Raw genomic sequence first — 26,297 nt, 5'->3', positions numbered from 1 at the left:
GCTTTAATCGCTTAGACCAGAATAATGTTTGTTTAAAATATAAAATTCGTGGGACTCAAGTCCCCTTAAGGCTTATGCTTCTCTCCATGTCAAGTAAAACACCTTGTCTCATCGCTCCTGCTGTCGGTACTAGTGAACCATGCCCGTGAACAATACTTGGTGACAAATTGAAAGATAGCCAACTTCTTTTTGAAATTGTAGAGGATCTTTTATTTGGAAGTTTGGCAGGAATTTTAAGAGCCCTAATGTTAGACTTTTGATTGATGTCCTACCGGCCAGTACGCTTTAACCGTTTCTACCAAAATAATGTTTGTTTAAAATATAAAATTCATGGGACTCAAGTTCCCTTAAGGCTTATGCTTCTCTTCCTGACAAGTAAAACACCTTGTCTCCTCGCTTCTGCTGTCGGTATCTGTGACCATGCCCGTGAATAATACCTGGTGACAAATTGAAAGATACCCGGCTTCTTTTTGAAATTGTAGAGGATCTTTCTTGGAAGTTTGGCTGTTAGGAGGAATTCTAAGATCCATAATGTTAGGTTTTTGATTGATGCCAGTATGCTTTAACCGCTTAGACCAGAATAATGTCTGCTTAAAATATAAAATTCGTGGGACTTAAGTCCCCTTAAGGCTTATGCTTTTCTCCATGACAAGTAAAACACCTTGTCTCATTGCTCCTGCTGTCGGTACCTGTGACCATGCCCGTGAACTATACTTGGTGACAAATGAAAGATGCCCAACTTCTTTTTGAAATTGCGGAGGATCTTTCCTTGGTAGTTTGGCAGTTAGGAGGAATCCTGAGAGTATGTTAGGCTTTTGACTGATGTCCTACTAGCCAGTATGCTTTAACTGCTTAGACTAAAATAATGTGTTAAAATATAAAATTAATGGGACTTGAGTCCCTTAAGGCTTATGCTTCTCTCCATAACAAGTAAAACACCTTGGCTCATCGCTCCTGCTGCTGGTACTTGTGACCGTGCCCGTGAACAATACTTGGTGACAAATTGAAAGATACCCAACTTCTTTTTGATATTATGGTAGTTAAAGAGGAATTCTGAGAGCCCTAATGTTAGGCTTTTGACTGATGTCCTACTGACCAGTGTGCTTTAACCGTTTCTACCAAAATAAATTTCTCCATTTCTTGTTGGGTCGTCCAAAATAATGTCTGTTTGCTTGAAATAGGAACCTCCATCTATTCCTGGAAAGAAAAAATTACCTTCCATCAGATGATTGCCATCTAACGCTAAAAATTATTGTTTAAGCCTTTCTTTTAAAGGCAATGGTGAGCCATAAGCTGACTTCCAGTCGGGCACAGTACATTGTTAGGCTTGGGAAAACTGGAAATCTCTCAGGAAGTCTAGCTTTTTCTGTGTTAATACTATATCTACTTATCTTGTAAGATTCCTAAGGCTGTGATTGTGTTACTTTGGTTAAGTCTTTTGATCAGATCTGATTATCGTCGTTGTTTGGTTGTTAGTCCTCTTTTTATTACCTATATCTTTTTCTGTGATATGTCTCTGTTATTAAAGAGAGAGCTACATTGTTCTTCAATTAAGCCGGACTATCTTAGCAGTAAGTAGTCCACTCAATCCTTGTGCATAATAATATTTGTATAGTAGATATTATTTTCAATTGTTTTGGACCACCTAGTTTCAGAACTATTTTTCTGATCGTACTTCCCTTGATTCTCTTAGTGCCTTCTAACCACTTCTTGTAATATTTGCAGTATCAAGTTTTAAACGTTTTCTTCATTTGAACCCACGAGACTGTTACTGCCTGCAAAACACCTTGACCCTCTTTCATTCAGATTCGGTCATTGGAAATTATACCTCTTTGTTAAGTCCCCAGAGATCAGGACTTTTCCCCCCTAGCTCTTGCCGATAACCATATTCTTTGTCCGTCCAGTTCCAACTTCCAATAATGGACTGTCACGACCCCGGTTCCCCCTCCGTGAACCATCGTGACGGCACCTAGTCTCTACGACTAGGTAAGCCTAACAATGCGGAAAATAAAAAAAATTGCGGAAGAAATAATAAAACCGAAATAGTGAAATAAAACAGTGTTTAAAAGTGCCGCTCGGCATACACAATAACAACTCTCGAAATCTGAATACATTTCCCAAAACCCGGAATCTCATGATCACAAGCATTTGAATGTCTACAAGTATCTAACTCCAGAATATCTAACAAAGGAAAGGAAAATACAGAAGGGCTAATACTAAAAAAGGGGAGTAAAAAGGGACTCTTCGGTCTGCGGACGCGACAGATATACCTCGGAGTCTCTACAAGCGCCTCGTCAAGCATGATGAGTCTGAGTGGAGGTACCTGGATCTACACATGAAAAACATGCACAGAAAGGGCATGAGTGTACCACAACGGTACTCAGTAAGTGCCAAGCCTAACCTCGATCGGGTAGTGACGAGGAAGGTCAGGGCCCTACTGAGATTAAATGAAATGTAAGGTGCGACAGTATAAGATAAAGCAGTACAGTTGAAAGATAATAATAAGAATCAATACAGGATAATAAGGATAACTATAACTGAAACAGAAACAGGAACAATCACAAGGAATACCACTCTTCTCAAAGATAATAACCGGGGATCTCTCAGTATCCCGATGATCTCTTAGTCTACCCTCAATACATGCTAGGGATCTCTTGGTATCCCGAGGATCTCTTGGTATCCTCATTATATGCTAGGGATCTCTTGGTATCCCGAGGATCTCTTGGTATCCTCAGTATACGTGCTAGGGATCTCTCGGTATCCCGCACCTCAACTCAAATCATAAATACGTACAGGGGATCTCCCGGGATGCCGTCCCGTAGTCCCAAGGTAAAACACACAACAACAACACAAGGAATACTCAATTTAGCTGAATTTCGTACCAAGTAAAACAGGTAATTCTAACCTAACATGCTTCACATAATACAATTACGTCAGTTTAAGCAATAAAGCAATTAAGTAAATTAAACATGCCTTTTTAAGCTAACAACAGATTTAACTTTCAAGTAGAGTAAGCAGGAAAGGAAAACACAATTAAATCTACTTAAGTGAAAACATGATTTTCAACAATTAGCACAAGTACGCACTCGTCACCTCACGTACAAGCATTTCAGTTAACACAATACCAAATTCTAAGGGGAATGTCCCCCACACAAGGTTAGGCAAGCAACTTACCTCGAACCGGCTCAAAAGTCAACTCGAAACCGCGTTCTTGCCACGAGTACTCGACTCCAAATGGCCCAAATCTATTCAATTCAACTGCATAATGTAAATAACACTTCAAGTAACTGATTCTACAAATAAATTCTAAGCTAATACGCGAAATTAGGTAAAATGACCAAAACGCCCCTCGGGCCCAGGTCTCGGAATCGGGTGAAATTTACATTTTCAGAATTCTCATACTCTCACGAGTCTATACATAACAAGAACACTGAAATCGGAGTTCAATTGACCCCTCAAATACCCATGTTAAGGTCTCTTAATCTCAAGCCCTAATTACCCATTTTTTCCAAGTTTTTCTTTGATGAAATAAGTTGTATTTCATTAACAAGAAGCATCCAGGGGATGCATAGGTTACAAAAGAAGGGAAATATTAGCCCAAATGACAAAAAAAAACTATTGTAAGACTAAGGCGCTGATAAATTCCAAATAAGAGTCAGGGTTATATACAGGTCTAAATTTAACCCAACTAAAAAGATTAACTAAACATTTGGCCTTGAGTGCATGGTTGGCAGTTGAAATGCCATCAAAACATCTATGATTCCTTTCTGTCCATATGCACCGCAAAATACAAGCAGGAATCATAGACCATATACTTTTGATGGACTTCCCAACTCTCCAGGCATTCCAACTCAAGAAAGCCTCCCTGACATTGCATGGCATAGTCCAGTGCAGTCCAAAAAGTGACAAAAACATGTTCCATATACTTGTCGCAACTGGGCAATGAAGAAACAGGTGATTAATTGTCTCTGGGTTGCAAAGACACATGTAACATCTGTTAGGTAGTTGAAAATTCCTCCTAATGAGATTATCGTGAGTTAAGCATGCTCTCTTTAAAGTGATCCAGCTGAAGCATGTGACTTTTGGTGGTAATTTTGCTCTCCAGACAAGCTTCCAAAGCCATTGATCAATTAAGTCTTTGTTGGAGCTTAACTGAAGATAACTTGCTTTCACTGAATAAGTGCCTTCCCTGCTATTGGCCCACTTGAGTTTGTCTCTGCTCTGGGTGTTGAAAGAGCTGTTTTGGAGGCTTTCAAGAAGTGCAAATAGGTCCTCAATCTCCCAGTCATTTAGGTCTCTTCTCTGGTTCAGTCTCCATGTGTCGTCCTCCCTGTTTTGAGCAATTGTAGAATCTGGGTTGGTTGCAACTAGGAATAGTCTTGGAAAGGCCTCCTTTAGAGTAGTGTGTCCCAGCCATTTGTCTTTCCGGAATTGAATGAGTGCCCCGTTTCCCACCTGAAGAGATGTGTTGCAAGAGAAGTCATCCCATAGTCTCCTGATACCCTTCCATAACCCACTACCATAAGGTGTTCTGACAGCATTGGTACACCAGTGACTATTAGCCCCATACTTTGCTTGAACTATCTCCTTCCAAAGGCCAGCATCTTCTTGGTTATACCTCCAGTGCGATTTCATTAACATGCTCTTGTTGTGAAGTGCTAGGTCTTTGACCCCAAGACCTCCTAGTGTTTTAGGAAGTGTGACTTTGGCCCATTTGACTAGGTGGAATTTGTGGCTGGAGCTATTACCTTCCCGTAGGAAAGGTCTCCTAATCTTGTCAAGGTGTTTTTGCACTTTGACTGGCATTGGAAAGAGGGACATGAAATAGGTAGGTATGCTATCCAAAACACTATTGATTAGTGTTAATCTGCCACCTAGAGATAGGTACTGTTGCTACCAAGAAGTCAACCTTTTCTCAAACTTTTCAACAACTGCATTCCATATTTCAGTTGATCTCTGACTGGCACCCAAAGGAAGACCAAGATATGAGGTAGGGAAGGAACCAGTGTTGCAATACATAATATCTGCCAACTCTTCCAGCTCAGGAACCACATTAACGGGGAAAATAATGCTTTTAGACATGTTAATGTGGAGCCTGACATGGCTTCAAAAAGCATAAGAGTGAGGTTAAGAAACTGAACTTGAGATTTATCTGCCCCACAAAAAATAAGAGTGTCATCTGCGAATAATAGGTGTGATACAGAAACTGTCAATCCCGAGTTGCTACCCACATCAAAACCTTGTAACCATTGCATCTGCTTGGCCTTTTCTAGCATTCTACTAAGCCCCTCCATGGCTAGGATGAATAGAAAGGAAGATAGGGGGTCTCCTTGCCTGATCCCTATTTTAGGAGAGAAGAAGCCTATAGGGCTTCTGTTAATGAGCACAAAGTACTTCACTGTGGTGAAGCTATATCTGATCCATTTGATCAATTTCTCTCCAAATCCCATTTGTCTTAGGATTGAAATTAGATATTGCTAATTTAGTTTGTCAAAAGCTTTCTCAATATCCAGCTTGAATAGAAGACCAGGTTCACCACTTTTTTGTCTCCAATCTAGCACTTCATTAGCAATGAGGGCGGCATCAGTGATTTGCCTACCTTTGATAAATGCATTTTGGTACCCCGAGACCAGCCTCCCGATCACCTTTTTTAGCCGAGTAGTTAGGACCTTTGCCATTATCTTGTAGACTCTACCAATGAGACTGATGGGCCTAAAATCTTTGAGTTCAATTGCCCCTTTTCTTTTAGGAATAAGACCAATAAAACAGGCATTGAATGATTTAACCATGTGACAATTGTTGTGAAAGTGGTTGAAGGTTCCCATGAGATCCTGTTTTATAGTGTCCCAACACTTTTGAAAAAAAAGCCATTGTAAAACCATCGGGTCCAGGGCTCTTGTCCGGGGCACAAGAACTGATAGCATTCCACACTTCCTCTTCCTCAAAATATGTTCAAGACTATCCTTTTCCTCTGCATTTAGTCTTCCAAGACCTTCAAATGTTGCACCAGGTCTCCAGTTTTCACTCTCTGAGTAGAGTTCTTGATAAAAAACAAGAATCACCTCTTTCACCTGCGCTTTATCTTCAATGATATCCTCCCCACCTGTAGTCTATCAATGCAATTGTATCTCCTATGGGAGTTAGCTATCCTTTGAAAGTATTTAGTATTTCTGTCACCCTCTTTCAACCATAAATATCTTGATTTTTGTTTCCATGATGTTTCTTCTGATTTAACTAACTGCTGTATGTCCATTTTCAATTGCAGGATCTTACTCTTTTTCAGTTTGAGTCTGCACCCTTCCTTCAGTTGCTTGCTCTAGGATCAGAAGTTCTTCCAATGCTTTATTTGTTCTGGTGCTGATTTTGCCAAAGACTTCCCTGTTCCATATGACTAGGTCTCTTTTCAAGAATTTCAGCTTTTGAGAAAGAATAAAATCAGGAGAACCATTTATCACATAGCCGTGCCACCATTGTTTTACCATGTCAGTAAACCCTTCTTGGTGTAACCTCATATTTTCGAATTTGATATAAGAGGGTTCAGTAGACCAGTCACCACTTTCTAACACAATTGGCCTGTGATCAGAAACAACCATAAGGAGGGCTAATTGCTTTACAGAGCCAAAGAGATCATTTCATTCTGAGGATATCAAGAACCTATATATTCTGGAGGCCTGCAAAGAGTTTTCCCCCCTCGACCACGTGTAAAAGGCTCCCTGCAATGGAAGATCAACTAAGCCCATATCTTGAATAAAGCCAGAGAAGCTTTTCATAGCCCTTGATCTTCTAATACAATTGAATCTTTCACTCTCGAATCTACAAACATTAAAGTCTCCCCCTACAATCCAGTTTTCATCCCAGAGCCCTCTTACTGCAGCTAATTCGTTCCAGAAATCCACCCTCTCCCAATTAGAGTGAGGCCCATAGACTCCAGTGAAACAGAGTCTAATGTCTACCTGAATTCCTTTTGGCATAGCCGAGATAGAATGTTTCCCTTGCTTTGAATCAACGCAATTCCAAAGTCTTCTATCCCATAAGACAACTATACCTCCTCTAGTGCCGCTGACTTTCAACTCCACCCATTCTACCCATCTAGAGCCCCATAATTCTCTAGCTATAGCCACAGAAAAAAGTTCAGTCTTTGTTTCCTGAAGGCAAAGAATGTCCGGCCTCCATTTTTGTATAAGTGACTTGATGGTATTTCTTTTGCTCATATCATTGAGCCCCCTAATATTCCAACTGATAAGCTTGACTTTCATTCAGAGAATGCCTTGTGGTACCTGCCCCTGTCTGAACCTCCACCTTTGTCATAGTTCACAGTGCATACCAGTTTCTGAGCTTCACTTTTACCCTTCTTTGATTTTTTGTCCCCATTTTTATTCCCCCTTTGTTGTTGGAGTTGAGATCGTCTTTTTTCCTCCATTCTTAGAATCATATCAAATATCTCATGCTCGAAGCCTGCCGAATTTACCTCGAAAGCCTTGCATGCCTTGGCCATGACTATCTTGGTCCATTGGGATGTCTCAATTACCGCTGGAGTATGAACCGTTTGTTTCCCATGGGAAGTGTTGCCATGCCAGGGAAGGAATAGGGTGTCACTGCCAGAAGGAGAGGAAAGGTCGGAGAAGGCAGTGTCTGAAGCATTTGCCATAATTAATTCCCGTTGCAATGATGGAAGTTTGAGAAGAGGAAGAGATTGAATGTGGTCTGCTTCATCATCGGCTTCATCTTCTCCAACGCCTGAAGCTACAAGTTCAGAATCAGATACAGGGGCCACCGAAGAGGGGGGCTTGGGATTAATAACTTATTTATTTCTCTCTCCTGCAGCTTTTATTGGGCCATTAACTGGCCTAGTTGCTCTCCATTCCTGCCTTTGCATCCCTTTTGAAGAGTCACTAAACCCTTTTCCCTTCTTTCTTTTAGAATAATAAGTTTGGTCCAGAGACAGATTGGGTTTTGGGCCCTTAGCCTTATGTTGGGCCACTAACTTAACATTAGTAGGCCCAACCCTAATATCCTTTTGAATTTTATAATCTGATGACATATGAGGCGTGAAGTTTGATGTGGATGCTTCTTTAGACCAAAGGTCACAGGACCGAAGATCAATCTTCTTCTTCATCTTTCCATCTCCGGCGCCGGCTTCATCGACGTGCTTAACGATGGTATCAGTGATGATAGAGATTTCGAAAGCCCATTCCCCTACAACCAGATCAATCTTGTTTGGAATCTCGTGTGCACCATTCCTAACACATATGCGAGCCCATAACAAATGATTTCTCTTCTTCGTATCCTCATCTGCATCGATATAGCCGCCACACTTGTCACCAATGTGCTTCAGAGTGCTTTCCGACCATGCATGTAAAGGAATACCGAAAGCCCTAATCCATCGGTGATTTTGATTTTGCCACTGTAGCTTTAGCTCTGGTAGCCGGAGACCACCAATCAAGAGTGAGTCTTCGCCCATTCCAAACCAATCACCAATTTTAACTCTCTCTGCTTCTTGTCTAGAAGGGAACTGGAAAAGAAAATAGTTGGGCGAAAGTGGTGTAACTATCAACCCCGCTGTCATCCTCCATCTCTTCAGGAACGTTGAATGATCTTTGCACTAGGGCTTGAGCAGAAGAGGTCGTTAAAGAAGCCCACAAGGCAGCAGGAAAGGTATTTGATGAGCTTCAAACTGGTTTCCTCTGACGAGATATCTGACGAGACCTGAATTTGAGCTGCTATTTCTGGCCATTTTTGAATGCTCGCGGCTTCAATGTAAGAGAAATCAGGAGTGGTGAATCTTTGGAGGTTTGGGCTGGATGGCTTGCCTAAGAACCTGAGAATTTTGTTGGCGATTTCGCACCAGCCCACGTTGTAATCAACCTCCGAGATTATAATTGCCGAGTTTCTATTTCCCAGCCATTTTTCTATTCTGATGAAGCGCCCATGGATATTGTAATTCTGGTACTCTATGCAAAAGATCTTGTTGCTTCATCCCCATCTTCTGTAAAGATCTCCTTGACCCCTTGATGCCTGCTTCAGGTTATGACAGACCCATCTCAAGTTGCTTTCATCAATTTTTAACTTACCGGTGAAACGCCTATTGTGTTCAATAAAAAGAAACCACCTGCTTTAGCCCTCACTAATATCAGTGATTTCAAAGGATTTGTCTTCATAGGTGAAAAAGACCTTTTCTCCCATAATAAAATTGGCTAAAACCGTTGAGAGGTCTTGCCGGTGAGAGTGACAGATCAGAGAGAGAGAAAGGTTAGGTGCACGTTTCCCAAGTCGGAGAGAAAAAGTAGAGAGAACATTTTTTTCCCTTATGGATGTGTTTTTCCCAAGTTTTTTACCACTAATTAGACCTTTAATCACATATAAACGAGTTATGAAGTCAAAAATGTTACCTCCAAGTGATTCTCCTTTGGTTTCCTCAAAAATCACTTTCAAAAGCTTCAATCTCGTTCAAAAATGGTGGAAAAATGAAGAAGGGTCGCTGATGGGCTATTTAAATACTGCCCAGATATCCCTTTTTCGCGAACGCGGAAGGCCCCTCGCGTTCGCGAAGCACAAATTCGCTTGGGCCCAGATTCCTTCATCACGAACGCGATACACAGGACGCGAACGCGATGCAAAACCTCCTCCTCCTACGCGAACGCGAGAACACCATCGCGAACGGGTAGGTGTGAAACCTCCCAGCTTCGCAAATGCGGGAGAACCTTCGCGAACGTGAGGCATTAATTCTCCCCCAGCCCCAGCTCCTCTTCGCGGACGCGAGACCCTACTCGCGAACGCGAAGAAGGAAACCAGAACTGGGCTGCTGCAATTTTTCTACAATTTCAACAAGTTCCAAAATGCCTCGTTGAGCATCCGAAACACACCCGAGGCCCCCGGGACCTCAACCAAACATGCCAACCAATCCTAAAACATCATTCAAACTTGTTTCAATCTTCGGAACGCTCAAAACAACATCAAAACACCAATTTAGCATCGGATTCAAGCCTAAGAACTTCAAAAACTCTCAAAATACGCTTTCGATCAAAAAGTCTATCAAACATCGTCCGAATGACCTGACATTTTGCACACACATCACATTCGACACTATAGAGCTACTCCAGCTTCCGGAATTTTATTCCGACCCTCGGATCAAAATCTCACTATCGAACCGGAAACTTCAAAAATTCAACTTTCGGCATTTCAAGCCTAAATTAGCTATGGACCTCCAAAACACAATCTGAACACGCTCCTAAACCCAAAATCACCCAACGGAGCTAACGGAACCATCAGAATTCCATCCCGAGGCCGTCTTCACACTGTTCTGACTACGGTCAAATTTCTAGAACTTAAGCTCTCATTTAGGGACTAAGTGTCCCAAAACTCTCCGAAACTCCCAAAAATTCCTCCTGGCAACTCACAATAGCATAAGCAAACACGGAAAAAGCAGTTAATGGGGGATCGGGGCATAAATTCTTAAAACGACTGGTCGGGTCGTTACATCCTCCCATACTTAAACATTCGTTCGTCCTCGAACGAGCATAAAGACATATCTGAAGTAATGAAAAGATGAGGGTAACGACTGTGCATATCCTGCTCGGTCTCCCAGGTCGCCTCTTAACCGGCTGGCCCCGCCACTGAACCTTCACTGATGCAATGTTCTTTGACCTTATCTTTCGAACCTGCTTGTCCAATATTGCTACTGGCTCCTCAGCATAAGATAGATCCTTGTCCAGCTGGACTGAATTGAAATCCAACACGTGCGACGGATCCCCGTGATACTTCTGGAGCATAGAAATATGAAATACCGGATGAACTCCTGCCAAGTCGGGAGGTAAGGCAAGCTCATCAGCAACATCCCCAACACGCCTCAATATCCAATAAACCTCGGACTCAACTTCCCTTTCTTCCCAAATCTCATAACGCCCTTCATAGGCGAAACCCGAAGCAGAACCCGCTCTCCAACCATATAGGAAACATCACGAACCTTTCGGTCTGCGTAGCTCTTCTGTCTGGAATGGGCTGTACGGAGTCTATCCTGAATCACCTTAACCTTCTCCAAAGCATCTTGAACCAAGTCTGTGCCCAATAATCTGGCCTCACCCGGCTCAAACCAACCTACCGGGGATCTACATCGCCTACCATATAAAGCCTCGTACGGTGCCATCTGAATGCTAGACTAATAGCTGTTGTTGTAGGCAAACTCCGCCAATGGCAAGAACTGATCCCAAGACCTTCCAAACTCAATCACACACGCACAGAGCATATCCTCAAGAATCTGAATAGTGCGCTCGGACTGTCCGTCCGTCTGAGGGTGAAATGCTGTACTCAACTCCACCCGAGTACCCAACTCATGCTGAATGGCCCTCCAGAATCGTGATGTGAACTGAGTACCCCTATCGGAAATGATGGAAACTGGAATACCATGCAGACGAACAATCTCCCGGATATAAATCTTCGCCAACTGCTCCAAAGAATAAGTAGTACACACAGGAATGAAGTGCGCGGACTTGGTCAGCCGATCCACAATCACCCAAATAGCATCGAATTTTCTCAAAGTCCGTGGGAGCCCAACTACAAAGTCCATAGTGATCCGCTCCCACTTCCACTTCGGGATCTCTATTGCTGAAGCAACCCACCCGGTCTCTGGTGCTCATACTTCACCAGTTGAGGCACCGAGCTACAAATCCAACTATATCTTTCTTCATCCGCCTCCACCAGTAGTGTTGTCTCAAATCCTGATACATCTTCGCGGCACCCGGATGAATGGAATAACGCGAACTATGGGCCTCCTCTAGAATCAACTCCCGAAGCCCATCAACATTAGGTACACAAATCCGACCCTGCATCCTCAATACCCCGTCATCACCAATGGTCACATCTCTGGCATCACCATGCTGAACCTTGTCCTTTAGGACAAGCAAATGAGGGTCATCATACTGACACTCCCTGATATGATCAAATAAGGAAGACCGAGAAACTACGCAAGCTAGAACCCGACTTGGCTCCGAAAGATCCAATCTCACAAACTGGCTGGCTAAGGCCTGAGCATCCATCGCCATAGGCCTCTCCGATGCTGGTAAATAAGCCAAACTCCCCAAACTCTCTGCCCGACGACTCAAGGCATCGACCACCACATTGGCCTTGCCCGGGTGATACAAAATAGTGATATCATAGTCCTTCAGCAACTCTAACCAACTCCTCTGGCGCAAGTTTAGATCCTTTTGCTTGAACAGGTGTTGCAAGCTCCGATGATCAGTATAAATCTCACAAGGCATACCGTACAAATAATGGCGCCAGATCTTCATGGCGTGAACAATGGCAGCTAGCTTGAGATCATGAACATGGTAATTCTTCTCATGCACCTTCAACTGTCTAGACGCCTAGGCAATCACCCTACCGTCCTGCATCAAAACTGCTCCAAGGCCAATCCTCGAGGCATCACAATAAACAGTGTAAGACCCCGAACCTGTAGGCAATATCAAAATTGGGGCTGTAGTCAGAGATGACTTGAGCTTTTGAAAGCTCGCCTCACACTCTTCCGTCCACTAGAACGGAGCACCCTTCTGGGTCAACCTGGTCATAGGGGCTGCAATCGATGAAAACCCCTCAACAAAATGACGGTAATAACTCGCCAAGCCATGAAAACTGCGAATCTCTGTAGCTGAGGATGGTGTGGGCCAACTCTGCACTGCCTCTACTTTCTTCGGATCCACCTGAATACCCTCACTCGACACCACATGGCCTAAGAATGCCACGGAATCCAACCAAAACTCACATTTCGAGAACTTAGCATATAACTTCTTTTCTCTCAAGGTTTGAAGCACTGTCCTCAGGTGCTGCTCATGATCTTTCCGACTCCGGGAATACACCAGAATATCATCAATAAAGACAATGACGAACGAGTCATGATACGGCCGGAACACACTGTGCATCAAATGCATAAAGACTGTTGGGGCATTGGTCAGCCCAAATAACGTAACAAGGAACTCATAATGACCATATCGAGTCTTGAAAGCAGTCTTCGGGATATCTGGTTCCCGAATCTTCAACTGATGGTAACCTGAGCGCAAGTCAATCTTAGAAAACACCCGTGCGCCCTGAAGCTGGTCAAACAGATCATCAATACAAGGCAAAGGATAACGGTTCTTCACTGTAACTTTGTTCAACTGGCGATAATCAATACACATACGCATAGAACCATCCTTTTTCTTCACAAACAAGATAGGAGCACCTAAGGTGATACACTGGGCCTAATAAAACCCTTATCAAGCAATTCCTGCAGCTGATCCTTCAACTCCTTCAACTCAGGCAAGCCATACGATACGAAGGAATAGAAATGGGCTGAGTGCCCGGCAACAGATCAATGCCAAAATCAATATCTCTATCAGGCGGCATGCCCGGAAGATCAGCTAGAAACACATCAGGAAAATCCCGTACTATTGGGACTGAATCAACTGAAGGGGTATCAATACTGACATCTCTCACATAAGCTAAATACACGTCGCACCCCTTCTCAACCATTCGCTGAGCCTTAAGGAAAGAAATAACTCTACTGGGAGTGTGATCTAAAGTACCCCTCCACTCAACACACGGTACACCTGGCATAGCCAACGTCACAGTTTTGGCGTGACAATCAAGAATAGCATAATAGGGCGACAACCAGTTCATGCCTAAGATAATATCAAAATCTACCATGCCGAGTAACAATAAATCGGCTCTGGTCTCAAAACCACTAAGAGCAACCAAACACGACTGATAAACGCGGTCCACAACAAGAGAATCTCCCACAGGAGTAGAAACATAAACAGGGGAACTCAAAGAATCCCGAGGTACACCCAAATGCGGAGCAAAATAAGAAGACACATAAGAGTAAGTGGAGCTTGGATCGAATAGAACCGATGCATCTCTGTGACAAACCAGTATAATACCTGTGATGACAGAATCGGAGGTAACGGCCTCGGTACGGGCGGGAATGGAATAGTATCGGGATTGGCCTCCCCCTCTAGGGCGACCTCTGCCTCCCCGACCTCCACCTCTAGCTGGCTGAGCAGGTGGGGTAGCAACTAGAGCTGTAACCATAGCCTGAGAACTCTGCGGGGCACGTTGTGGTTGAGAAGTCTGTGGAGGCGCACTCCTCCCAAGTCTAGGGCAATCCCTCACCACATGGTGTGTGTCACCACACTCAAAACAAGCTCTGGGAGGACGTGGCGGCTATGACTGGCTCGGGCCAGGTCTGCTGGACTGACCTCTGAAAGCACCCCGCGCAGGAGGCGCGCTAGATACCGGAGGTGCATAATAAGGCTCCTGAGGCCTAGGAGGAGTTGGAGTACCACTGGCTGCTGGAAGAGCTGAATGAACAGGGCGACTCATATAACCCTTACCATGACGACCTGCAGCTGGGGCACGGGCACCAGAATAATGGCCCGACTCTCGAGACCTCGTGGCCTCCCTCTCCTCTCTCTCCTTAGCATGCATACCCTTAGTCCTCCTAGCAATGCTCACCACCTGCTGATAAGAAATATCCATCTCCAACTCACGAGCCATGCTAGACCTGATGCTGGGAATAAGCCCCTCAATAAACCGGCGAACCCTCTTGCGAACAGTAGAAACCAAGGCTGGGGCATGTCTAGCCAAACTGGTGTAACAGACAGCATACTCCGAGACAGTCATAGCACCCTGGCGCAAATGCTCAAACTCTACGCGCCATGCGTCCCTGAGGCTCTGAGGAACAAACTCCCTCAGGAACATACCTGAAAACCGAGTCCAAGTCAGTGAAGCTGCTTCATTCGGACTGTCTAACTCATAGGTGCGCCACCACTCATAGGCGACTCCTCGAAGCTGGAAGGCAGTGAAAGACACCCCACTCGATCCTGATATACCCATAGTGCGGAGGATACAGTGACACTCCTCCAGAAATCCCAGGGCGTCATCTGAGGCTAGCCCACTGAATACAGGAGGATCATACTTCTTGAACCTCTCAAGCCTCCGCTGCTCATCCTCTGAAACCGCTGCCATATCCTCGGGCTGACTTGGGGCTGCAGGCGGTACAGGAATAACCTCGGGAACCTGATCCACATGCACTCGCTGCTCGGGAGTGCGGGCGTCGGGAGTTTGTGCTCCTCCCCCGGCCTGAGATGTAGCTGCAGCAAGGGGAAGCAACCCTGCCTGAGCCAAAGTGGTGTACATGCTCATGAACTGTGCCAGAGTCTCCTGAAGTGCTGGAGTAGTAGTAGCAGTAGGCGTGTTAGGTGCCTAGACTCCGGTTGGAACTGCTGGTGGTACCTCGGTGGCAACTCGCGCAGGTGCTGTGGCTGCACCACGTGCGCGTCCTCGGCCTCTACCCCGACCCCGGCCTCTGACGGTTGCAGTAGGGGGCGCGGGTGCCTGATCATCTCGGGTAGCGCATGTCCTCACCATCTGTGAGAGAATAGAAGACAGAAGTTTAGAATTGTGATATCAAAATCTCGCACGACAAGGAAATCAAATGAAGTGGAATTTTCCTAACAGTTACATAGCCTCTTGTAGATAAGTACAGACGTCTCCGTATCGATCAACGAGACTCTAATAAACCGGCTTGTGATTCATGACTCCTATGAACCTAGAGCTCTGATACCAACTTGTCACGACCCCGGTTCGCCCTCCATGAATCATCGTGACGACACCTAGTCTCTACGACTAAGTAAGCCTAACAATGCGGAAAATAAACCAATTTGTGGAAGAAATAATAAAAACGAAATAGTGAAATAAAACAGTGTTTAAAAGTGCCGTTCGGCATACACAATAACAACTCTCGAAATCTGAATACATTTCCCAAAACCCGGAATCTTATGATCATAAGCCTTTGAATGGCTACAAGTATCTAACTCCAGAATATCTAACAAAGGAAAGGAAAATACAGAAGGGCTAATATTAAAAAGGGGGAGTAGAAAGGGACTCTTCGGTCTGCGGACGCGACAGATATACCTTGGAGTCTCTACAAGCGCCTCGTCAAGCATGATGAGTCTGAGTGGAGGTATCTGGATCTGCACATGAAAAACATGCATAGAAAGGGCATGAGTACACCACAACGGTACTCAGTAAGTGCCAAGCCTAACCTCGGTCGGGTAGTGACGAGGAAGGTCAGGGCCCTACTGAGATTAAATGAAATATAAGGTGCGACAACAGTGTTTTAGATAGCGTGCGGCGACAAATAGCGATGAGAGCCCGCTTCACTGAGGCGAGAGAGGCGCAGCGAAGCACTCACCTTTTTGATGTGAAGCGACAATTTATACAAAAACATAAAATGTTATATACATATAACTAAAAACTCAATAACAATAATATATTAATAAATATATCATCAAAAATTAAAGACTCAATAGATAGTCATAAATTCATAGTAGATTCATAAATTAAAGACTAATAGTTCTACTCTATAATACTATTTCAATTTTCAACGCTGTTTTATAAAAAAAAATTATCAAGTCAATATGCAATTAATTCTACTCTATAATACTATAATTCTATACTTGAAATAACATTGCAAACAAAACAGAGCAAACAAAAAAAAGGCTACTGCCTCTGGAAAAACATCAAGAAAGAAGAAAACAAAAACAGAGCAAAAAAATAAAAGGCTACTGCCTCTGGAAACAGCAAAATAAGAAGAACAAAACTGAAGAAATTGCCTCTGGAAAAACAGCAAATAAAGAAGAAGACAAACAGAGCAAAAAAAAATAATTAAGAGAGTAAGAAAGAACTCAGTTTTTGCTCGAAAAATACAGCACAAAAACAGACCCTATTGACTCTGTTTCTTTTCGAAAAACAGAGGAAAAAAATAGAAAGGAGAAAGGAAAAAGGAGAGAAAGGAGAAAGGAGAAGAAGCATACCCGTGAAGCTTGAAGAAGACGAAGGATGAAGAATAAGACTGAGCCCTAAAAGTCTGTTGTTTTGTTCGCAGGTGAAAAGCTCGAAGACTTTTGTCAAAAAGCCCTAATCCCGACTTAAGTATTGCCCTTTCTCTTTTTTTTTTTTATTTTTAAAATAGCGACGCAACAGTCGCTTCTCGCGACACAGTCACCTCACGCTACACAGAGAGAGGCGAACGCTATATTGAATCGCAACGCAACAACCCATCTGTAGCGACACATGCTCGCCTTGCATTGCTACACGCTTTTAGCTGTAGCAAGCGCTATTTACAACAATGTGCGACAATATAAGATAAAGCAGTACATTTAAAAGATAACAATAAGAATCAATACAGGATAATAAGGATAACTATAACTGAAACAGAAACAGGAACAATCACTAGGAATACCACTCTTCTCAAAGAGAATGACCGGGGATCTCTCAGTATCCCGAGGATCTCTTAGTACCCTCAATACATGCCAGAGATCTCTTGGTATCCTCAATATATGCTAGGGATCTCTTGGTATCCCGAGGATCTCTTAGTACCCTCAATACATGCCAGAGATCTCTTGGTATCCTCAATACGTACAGGGGATCTCCCGGGATGCCGTCCCGTAGTCCCAAGGTAAAACGCACAGCAACAACACAAAGAATACTCAATTAAGCTGAATTTCGTACCAAGTAAAACAGGTAATTCTAACCTAACATGCTTCACATAATACAATTACGACAGTTTAAGCAATAAAGCAATTAAACATGCCTTTCTAAGCTAAAAGCAGATTTAAATTTCAAGTAGAGTAAGCATGAAAGGAAAACACAATTAAACCTACTTAAGTGAAAACAAGATTTTCAACAATTAGCACAAGTACGCACTCGTCACCTCACGTACAAGGCATTTCAATTACCACAATACCAAATCCTAAGGGGAATGTCCTCCACACAAGGTTAGGCAAACCACTTACCTCGAACCGGCTCAAAAGTCAACCCAAAACCGCGTTCTTGCCACGAGTACTCGACTCCAAATGACCCAAATCTATTCAATTCAATTGCATAATGTAAATAACACTTCAAGTAACTGATTCTACAATTAAATTCTAAGCTAATACGCGAAATTAGGTAAAATGACCAAAACGCCCCTCGGGCCCACATCTCAGAATTGGGTGAAATTTATATTTTCAGAATCCTCATACTCTTACGAATCTATACATAACAAGAACACTGCAATCGGAGTTCAATTGACCCCTCAAATACCCATGTTAAGATCTCTTAATCTCAAGCCCTAATTACCCATTTTTTCCAAGTTTTTCTCCACTAATTAGACCTTTAATCACATATAAACGAGCTATGAAGTCAAAAATGTTACCTCCAAGTGATTCTCCTTTGGTTTCCTAAAAAATCATCCTCAAAAGCTTCAATCCCGTTCAAAAATGGTGGAAAAATGAAGAAGGGTCGTGGATGAGCTTTTTAAATACTGCCCAGATATCCCTTCTTCGCGAACGCGGAAGGCTCCTCGCGTTCGCGAAGCACAAATTCGCTTGGGCCCAGATTCCTTCGTCGCGAACGCGATACATAGGACGCGAACGCGATGCAAAGCCTCCTCCTCCTACGCGAACGCGGGAACACCATCGCGAACGCGTAGGTATGAAACCTCCCAGCTCCGCGAACGCGAAGCATTAATTCTCCCCCAGCCCTAGCTCCTCTTCGCGAACACGAAGAAGGAAACTAGAACTGGGCTGCTGCAATTTTTCTGCAATTTCAACAAGTTCCAAAATGCCCCGTTGAGCATCCGAAACACATCCGAGGCCCCCGGGACCTCAACTAAACATGCCAACCAATCCTAAAACATCATTCAAACTTGTTCCAATCTTCGGAACGCTCAAAACAACATCAAAACACCAATTTAGCATCAGATTCAAGCCTAAGAACTTCAAAAACTCTCAAAATACGCTTTCGATCAAAAAGTCTATCAAACATCGTCCGAATGACCTGAAATTTTGCACACACGTCACATTTGACACTACGGAGCTACTCCAGCTTCCGGAATTCCATTCCGATCCTCGGATCAAAATCTCACTATCGAACCGGAAACTTCAAAAATTCAACTTTCGGCATTTCAAGCCTAAATTAGCTACAGATCTCCAAAACACAATCCAAACACGCTCCTAAATCCGAAATCACCCAATGGAGCTAACGAAACCATCAGAATTCCATCCCGAGTCCGTCTTCACACTGTTCCGACTACGGTCAAATTTCTAGAACTTAAGCTCTCATTTAGGGACTAAGTGTCCCAAAACTCTTCGAAACTCCTAATAATTCCTCCCGGCAACTCACAATAGCAGAAACAAACACGGGGAAAGCAGTTATCAGGGGATCGGGGCGTAAATTCTTAAGACAACCGGCCGGGTCGTTACATAGACCCACTCTACCAGAAAAAAATGTGGCCAGGGATTGGGCACCTTCCTTTTTATTTAATTATCTTTTCTCTACCTTAACTCAATTGTTCCATCATTATTTTTTTGCCTTTGACATTTCTATTTTTTCCGTAGAGTTTGAGATTGAGTAGGATGACATGAGATAACAGTCGTATAGTTTTGAGAACTCCTTCCTAGTTTTGATTGGGGACAAGAGGAAGTTGAGTGGGTGAGTTATCATCTTTTGTCTTGAACCCTGAATCCTCAGCATTCACCTTAAAATTGAGCGAATTATTGCTGCAACACTTTTTGCAAAAGTTCTGATGTGCTGAACTTTTTGGTCGTAAGCCTTAACTTTTTTTTTAATGGGTAAGGAGTGGCACGACCCAAATTGGAGGGTCATGACTAGCACTCGGGCCATATTTGCCGAGCACCAACGTACATTTTATCTAACCTTCCTTATTATCTTTAAAGGTTGACGAGATCAATATAAATGGTAGACATGGATCATGAGCAACCAACAATGAAAGATAAGGGCATGGACATACATAACATGGGATGACCAGACAATCAAGAAACTATGTATAAGGTACGAGCTACCACGCTACCATGAGAGACTATACAACAAAAATCAGCCGACAAAGCATACCAAACTATACCTGAGTCGACACTTGTCTATGAGCCTCTAAAGGAACATAAGTGCTACAACATTGCCGGAACAGGGCCCCGATATACCCATAATGTCTATAACAAAAATGCATACCAAGATCACGGCAAGTCCGGAGAAGGGATCTCGCCAATAACCGCTGAACTGGGCAGCCTACTGTGGTGTGGGAGTTGCATCTACCCGTTTATCAGGACCTGCAGTGCTGCATGCACCGTCCACAAATAAAAGGACGTCAGTACGAATAAAGTACTGAGTATGTAAGGCAGGGAACCATAAATACGATCAGTAATGTAAGCAAGGATAGAGAATATACAACCTGTAACATCTTAGTACCTCTGAGGGCTACTTACATGAAATGCATGATACATATATATAAATACATAAACCTTTAAAGCATTCGCCTCTATGGGCATCATCATCATCATATCGTACCCGGCCATAATAGGCTCGGTAGAATCGTACCTGGCTACGTGGAGCTCGGTAAAACCCAACTGATCAGTGGTTGCACAATAAGTGCCGTACTCGGCCGTCTATAGCGTGACTCGGTAGAGTAAAATAGATACATATATATAATGCATGCTAGACTCATTGGAAAAATATTCTGAACCTTTCGGAGTGACGTAAGGTCGGTCCTCTGTACACGTTATTAGGACTAACTCTTCATCATGAATCTTATAAGAATCAGGAAGTACCAACAACATTGATAACATAAGAATAAGAGAAGCAACATCAACATCAATTGCTCCATAAGAATAGAAACAATGTAAGCAGTGGCGGGGTTTAGGGGGGCAGAAGGGGGTTCACCCGAACCCCCTTCGCCGAAAAATTACACTATATATATAAGGCAAAATCTGTTTTTTAACTCTATATATTAAGTTTTGAACCCCCTTAAAACAACCCAAAAGTGTAGTTTAGTGGTCAAGGGGGTTCAAAACCTTCATAAGGTCATAGGTTCAATTCCTACTAGCTACAATTTTTTTTTTTTGAACCCCCTTCCTGGAGATCCTGCCTCCGCCACTGAATGTAAGTACTGCTAGCTTCTAAGAGTAGAGTATCTTTGGAAGCTCGTTCACTACATTATGTACAAATCGGAGTCGTGCAAAAGAAGGAAAGGGATAGCCTCACATACCTTGTATATACTGCCCAACTTCAAGCTATGTAAATGTCACGACTCCTTAGTCTATAATAGGAGAAATGACACTATCGGTACCGTTTTAGGGTCGTAACTATTATCTATCGACCGCAACCTATTTTACGATAAAACGGACAATACCTCCCCTATTGAGCCTCCCACAAGTCAAAACAATCACCAAACAACCCAAACAACATCAATAATAATCATATTGAGCCTCTCAAAATAGTCCACCAACCAACAACATTACTACCAAGCCTTTCGACATATATTTCACAAGTTCTAGCTTCAATGACTTAGCCGCAACTTGGATAATCTTACATACATGTAGAGTAAGAGGTTCCTTACCTTTAAACAGAAAGAACAACTCCAATATGACCTTAATTGTCCACGAAATATCCCTCCAATCCTGCAACAAGTACAATGAAGCGAAACTAGTAATCAATTAGGGTTTTTCGGCACTAGAATCACTTTAGAAGACTTGAAATCACCTAGTGTTTATATTAAAACTTGAGGGAGTATTTACAGAACATAAACCACCTAAAACAACCTCCACACGAGCTGGAACAACACAAAAATGAGCAACAATAAGAAGAACAAGAAACTTACTAGCGCCACGGGATTCCCGACACTTGATTTGTGTTGTTTGCCCTTTGTTTGGGTCTTGGATCATGAGAGAAATGTTTTTAGGGTTCTAAGGTCTGAATACACTGAAAAATAATGACTTAAAACGGGTTTGAGGCATCTTATATATACCCATATGTCTTAAACCGCCTGTGTGGGCCCCATAGAGAGCTGCTTGGCGCAGTCTCGCTTAAACGCGAATATCTCTCTACTCTGAGATCGTATCGACAAACGGTTAGTTGGAAACTAGACTCATAGATATTCAATTTGGTGGGTAGATCACCCCTTAATTCCTAGTAAATTGGGAGAAAAACTTAGTAACATTTGACCTAAAGTTTAAGTAAAATTATGAACCTAAGTTGTGACAACTTTTGTTGACTTTTGTTTCATAACTCGTTTGACTTCAAGACTTATGATACAGACATTATATGATTCAAATACCTTAAAACACGACCTTTTGAGTATATTAATCACCTCTAGGTTTACCCGAAAATACAGGTTACAACATTCTTGATTTGTTTAACTTCTAATACTTGTTAACCACCCTTGTATCATTTAAGACCAATAGAGTTAACTTCTTATCATCTTAAAGATAGTCTATTCATGGATTTACGTCGACTACCTTACAGCATGAACTAACGTACGTGCATATGCGTTGTAACAACAAGGTAAGGAATCAAACCCTCACCAACAAGGTGAAAGTTAGGTAGCCAACTAACTGAGTTACTAAGATCCCCGTAAGTCTTAACTAGTTCTTAGCTTTTGTTTAGATCGATAAGTGTCATTTCCAAAACGTATCATTGGTCTTGGCTCTTAGTTGTGTTTTCATTCGTTGCAGGTTGAACCAATCCGGAACTTCTTTGCTGCTCTTTTTCTATCCAGCATTGGCATGCTTATCCATGTTCATTTTCTCTGGAATCATATCGATATTTTACTGGCAGCTGTTATATTGGTCGTCATTATAAAAACTATTGTAGTTGCCACAGTAGTCAAGGGTTTCGGTTACACCAATAAAGCTGCACTTCTTGTAAGTAGTCCAAATTGTTTGACCAGAAAGGTTGCTCTAGTGGTAGAGATCCCTTCACCTCCAACCATGAGGTTGGGGGTTAAGAGTCACTAAGGGGAAAAAGTGGAGAATACCACTGTGGCCCCTGAGCAGGAGGGTTCTGGTGGGTAGGATTCCCAAATCAAAAAAGTACTCCAAACTGTTTTATGTCCCATTGTCCTAAATAAAGCAGTTGGTTAAACTATGTATTTGTACCTCTAGCTTTGCATCACGAAGTCTTTTTTGAATGGTATGTCCAGGTTGGAATGTCTCTGGCTCAAATAGGGGAGTTTGCATTTGTTCTTCTCAGTCGCGCCTCAAATGTTCATCTAATTGAGGTAGTGGTTCAGTTAAAGTACTTTGCTAGCAGAACTAGAAAAAATGTTCTTATATTTGTCTGATAATATGATGTCGTGCTATTTTAAGTAGCACTTGGGAGGAATATCTGTTAAGACTGGAATTGCAAATGATTTTATAAATTTGAGGAAAACTCTCTTGTTTCTAATTTTCTTTTGGTGCACCCTTGAGGTCCCTATTTGCATAGAAGACTGGTTGTCTTTTGTAGAGAACCGTATTTTTGGTGTAGGTTCTCTACCTTTTGATATACGAGTATTATATGGGTTTTCCTTTTTTACATCCACAAATTTACTTACCTTATCAAAAGAGGAACATCTGTTTGCACTGTCGTGAAATAAAAAATTGATCAAGTAAAAAAAATACTCTGCTCGTGTTGCCACTCCTTTATGTAATTTCAATCTGGGTTGATGTTAAGGATTGATGACCTTGTGATGAGTAATGAAATTTGGTCGCTGCTGCAGGGTAAAGTGTATATGCTGCTTCTGGGCACAACTGCACTTAGCCTGGTATGTAATATGTTGCTTTCTCCATTTTTAACACAAATAGGAGTGTGCCTTATGTCTCTCTTTTTTGACTTTTAAAGATTCTCATATCTGTTTTTGTTGTTGGCAATCTAGTTAAATGGTTCTGTGCACTGCAGGCTCTGTACCCACTGCCAATGGCGGAGCCAGGAATCCTAACAAGAGGATTCCAAAAAAATGCAAAAATGCTATATATAAAAGCTTCTCTTATCTTAAGGGGATTCAATATTGTATAGATATACAAAAAATATTTGTTTTTACCCTACTTGCACGGTGTAATTTCCGGATAAAGGGGATTCAGTTGAACCCCGTACCGTTTAGCCTTGGCCAACTGCACTTTTAGACTGTTTTGAGATTCATGGTGACAACTTCACGTAGTGCACCCTTAGGTTGTGAGCACAAGTCTAAAAAGGCGCTAATGGAAGGGCGTAGCATTAATCTGCCTCGATATATAACTCTCCTTTTGGATGCTTTATGTTTCAATGAGTAGCCTAATTCTATTGAAATTTCATGGTCCAGGCAGGTTTTCCTAGTATGCTTAATCTGCTAGTCATCAGGGTAGGGTTTCACAGGGTTCAAGGTTTAGGGTTTAGGAATTCCTTTTCTTGAGAAGGTAACGTATCTGTATATATATAAACAGGAACTACACAAAGCAGTGTCATCCTTCATAATTACAAACAGAAGTACAATCTGATTTCCTATCCCTGACTACCTCATAAATAGTCTAAGACTTCAAAAATGGACTCAGCTTCTTGTAAATACTCCTGTTTACACCAAAAATAAAAAAAGGACTAAGCAGTTCGCCTTCAACTTTTGGATGGAACTGCTATTGTCTTCAAAACATCTTTGATTTCTCTCGTTCCAAATTGTCCATCAGATGCAGACTGGGACAATCTTCCATCGCTTCTTGTGTCCTGACAGGTTACCATCTCTATTCCAGCATGGTAGGGCTTCCTGGATTCTCCTTGGCATGATCCACCTAATTCCCCTCAAGTTAATGAACAACTTCCATAATTGATCTGTCATTCTACAATGTAAAAGAGATGACTGATTGTCTCTGCCTCAACACCACATAAAATAACATCTGTAACATAACTGGAATCCCCTCTTGATGAGATTATCTCGAGTTAATCTCATCAAGTTACTGTTGGTCATTTATGCCTGGTCCAGAATTTTATCAGGTAACCTCAAAATACCACCAATGAGCCTCATGCAAACTGTATTGATAATTTGGGGAAGACAAATTATCAGCATTACATGGCCCAATCTATTTTTTTTTTGGAATGTTCACTATAGTAATTATACTTAACTGTTATACTTTGTTAAAAAAAAAACTGCTGGTATTTTGTGCTCATTCCAAACCATTTCTGCAGGTTACAACACCTTTGCTTTTCAAGCTAATTCCTGCTGTTGTGCACCTTGGTGTTCTACTGAGATGGTTTTCCCCTGATATACCAAATGAGGTAGCTCTTCCTTTAAAAACTGCCGATTCTCTCTGTTTTATCAGCCTGTCTACACTTCTAATGGTTTTTCTCGGAATACTTGGGTTAGCTAAGAGTTTTGAGGTATCTTCAAAATGATTTTTCATCCCAGATTGGATCTAAAGGAGATATCATGCGTGCAGACAGTTCTAAGTGTATTACTGTGCTGATCCAAGGCCCTCATGATTCATGATAATAAATAGAAACATGAACCAGTAAAGCGATTCTCACACTTACCTGATGGCATTCTTATGCTGGGGGACAGGTGCCCAAGAGTGCAAAGGCTGTTGACTGATTGGACAATTTATCATCATGAAGCTCCTTTTATGCGCCAATCGGATGGTTCTTTGATATATCGGAAACTGGTCGCCATATGCAGAGTGTGTATAGATCTATCTGCAAACAATATTCTGGCACTTGTTTCCTGGTACGGTGTTACTCCCCAATGGACTACTCTGTACAACCCCGTCATTTGTAATGCAATTGTTCATATTCTTTAATCTCTAGTTTGATTTTGTGGAATTGGTGTCTTAATCAGGTTTCTTAATATTTCAAGTTGATAAGTGTAAATAGCTGATATACATACTATTTTAGTGTTAGCAATGAAGTCGTGCATTTTATTGTATACCACTGATCCTATGACCTCCATTTGTTTCACAAATTCATTGATTTTCTGCTTTATTTTATTTTATTTTCTTTGCCAAAAAGATCTGTCAAGTCTTTGCATATTGTGGCTCTGCGAGTAATAGATTTGTGGCACTCTTTAGAACTACAAAACGACAAAATCGTGATGGAAAACTTTGCCGCCCGATTTGATTACTAAGTAGCAGGTGATAGTTGATCCGAAAGAGTTCATTAAATGTGGATGTCAAATCAAGTCTGGTCGAAGTAGATCAATGTGGTCATGTGGTCTGGCCCTTTCTGGGCCTCACACATAGAGGAAGTTTGGACTACCTTTTTCTGTTTGTACTGATTCCCCTCCCCCCCCCTCCCCTGGCACCAAAAGCAGTATAGATTCTTTTGTTGTCTTCCCCTTTGTCCTTTATATATGGGGTATGCTGGGAGAATTCTGTTTGATAATGTCCCTATTTTTTCGAAGTCTGCACTTTATGATGAAGCTTCTAAAGGAAGAGGCAAACGGCTTAACTAAAGACCACAGGAAAGGGCTTGTGAGGGAGGGTTGTTGTGGTCCTTCA

The 26,297-nt window shown here is 42.3% G+C and overlaps 1 protein-coding gene across 6 annotated transcripts in view; it reads left to right on the top strand.

The window, feature by feature from the left end:
• Positions 1-25,726, top strand: part of LOC107791888 (K(+) efflux antiporter 6-like) — a 34,660-nt gene extending 8,934 nt beyond the window's left edge. Inside the window, exons 16-20 of one of the 6 annotated variants that reach the window (XM_075225414.1) lie at positions 22,536-22,724; positions 23,003-23,080; positions 23,561-23,605; positions 24,994-25,083; positions 25,367-25,726. In XM_075225414.1, coding sequence (XP_075081515.1) covers positions 22,536-22,724; positions 23,003-23,080; positions 23,561-23,605; positions 24,994-25,083; positions 25,367-25,396 — 432 coding nt within the window. In that variant the 3' untranslated portion in view covers positions 25,397-25,726. Of the gene's footprint in view, positions 1-22,535; positions 22,725-23,002; positions 23,081-23,560; positions 23,606-24,993; positions 25,084-25,171 lie in introns of all 6 variants that reach the window. The other 5 variants (XM_075225413.1, XM_075225412.1, XM_075225417.1 and 2 more) reach the window with 5 other exon arrangements.
• The last annotated feature ends 571 nt before the right edge of the window (positions 25,727-26,297 follow it).

This window comes from Nicotiana tabacum, chromosome 11 (assembly GCF_000715075.1).
Source record: "Nicotiana tabacum cultivar K326 chromosome 11, ASM71507v2, whole genome shotgun sequence".
Classification (NCBI taxonomy): Eukaryota; Viridiplantae; Streptophyta; class Magnoliopsida; order Solanales; family Solanaceae; genus Nicotiana; species Nicotiana tabacum.
This window is presented reverse-complemented; position numbering and strand designations above follow the sequence as displayed.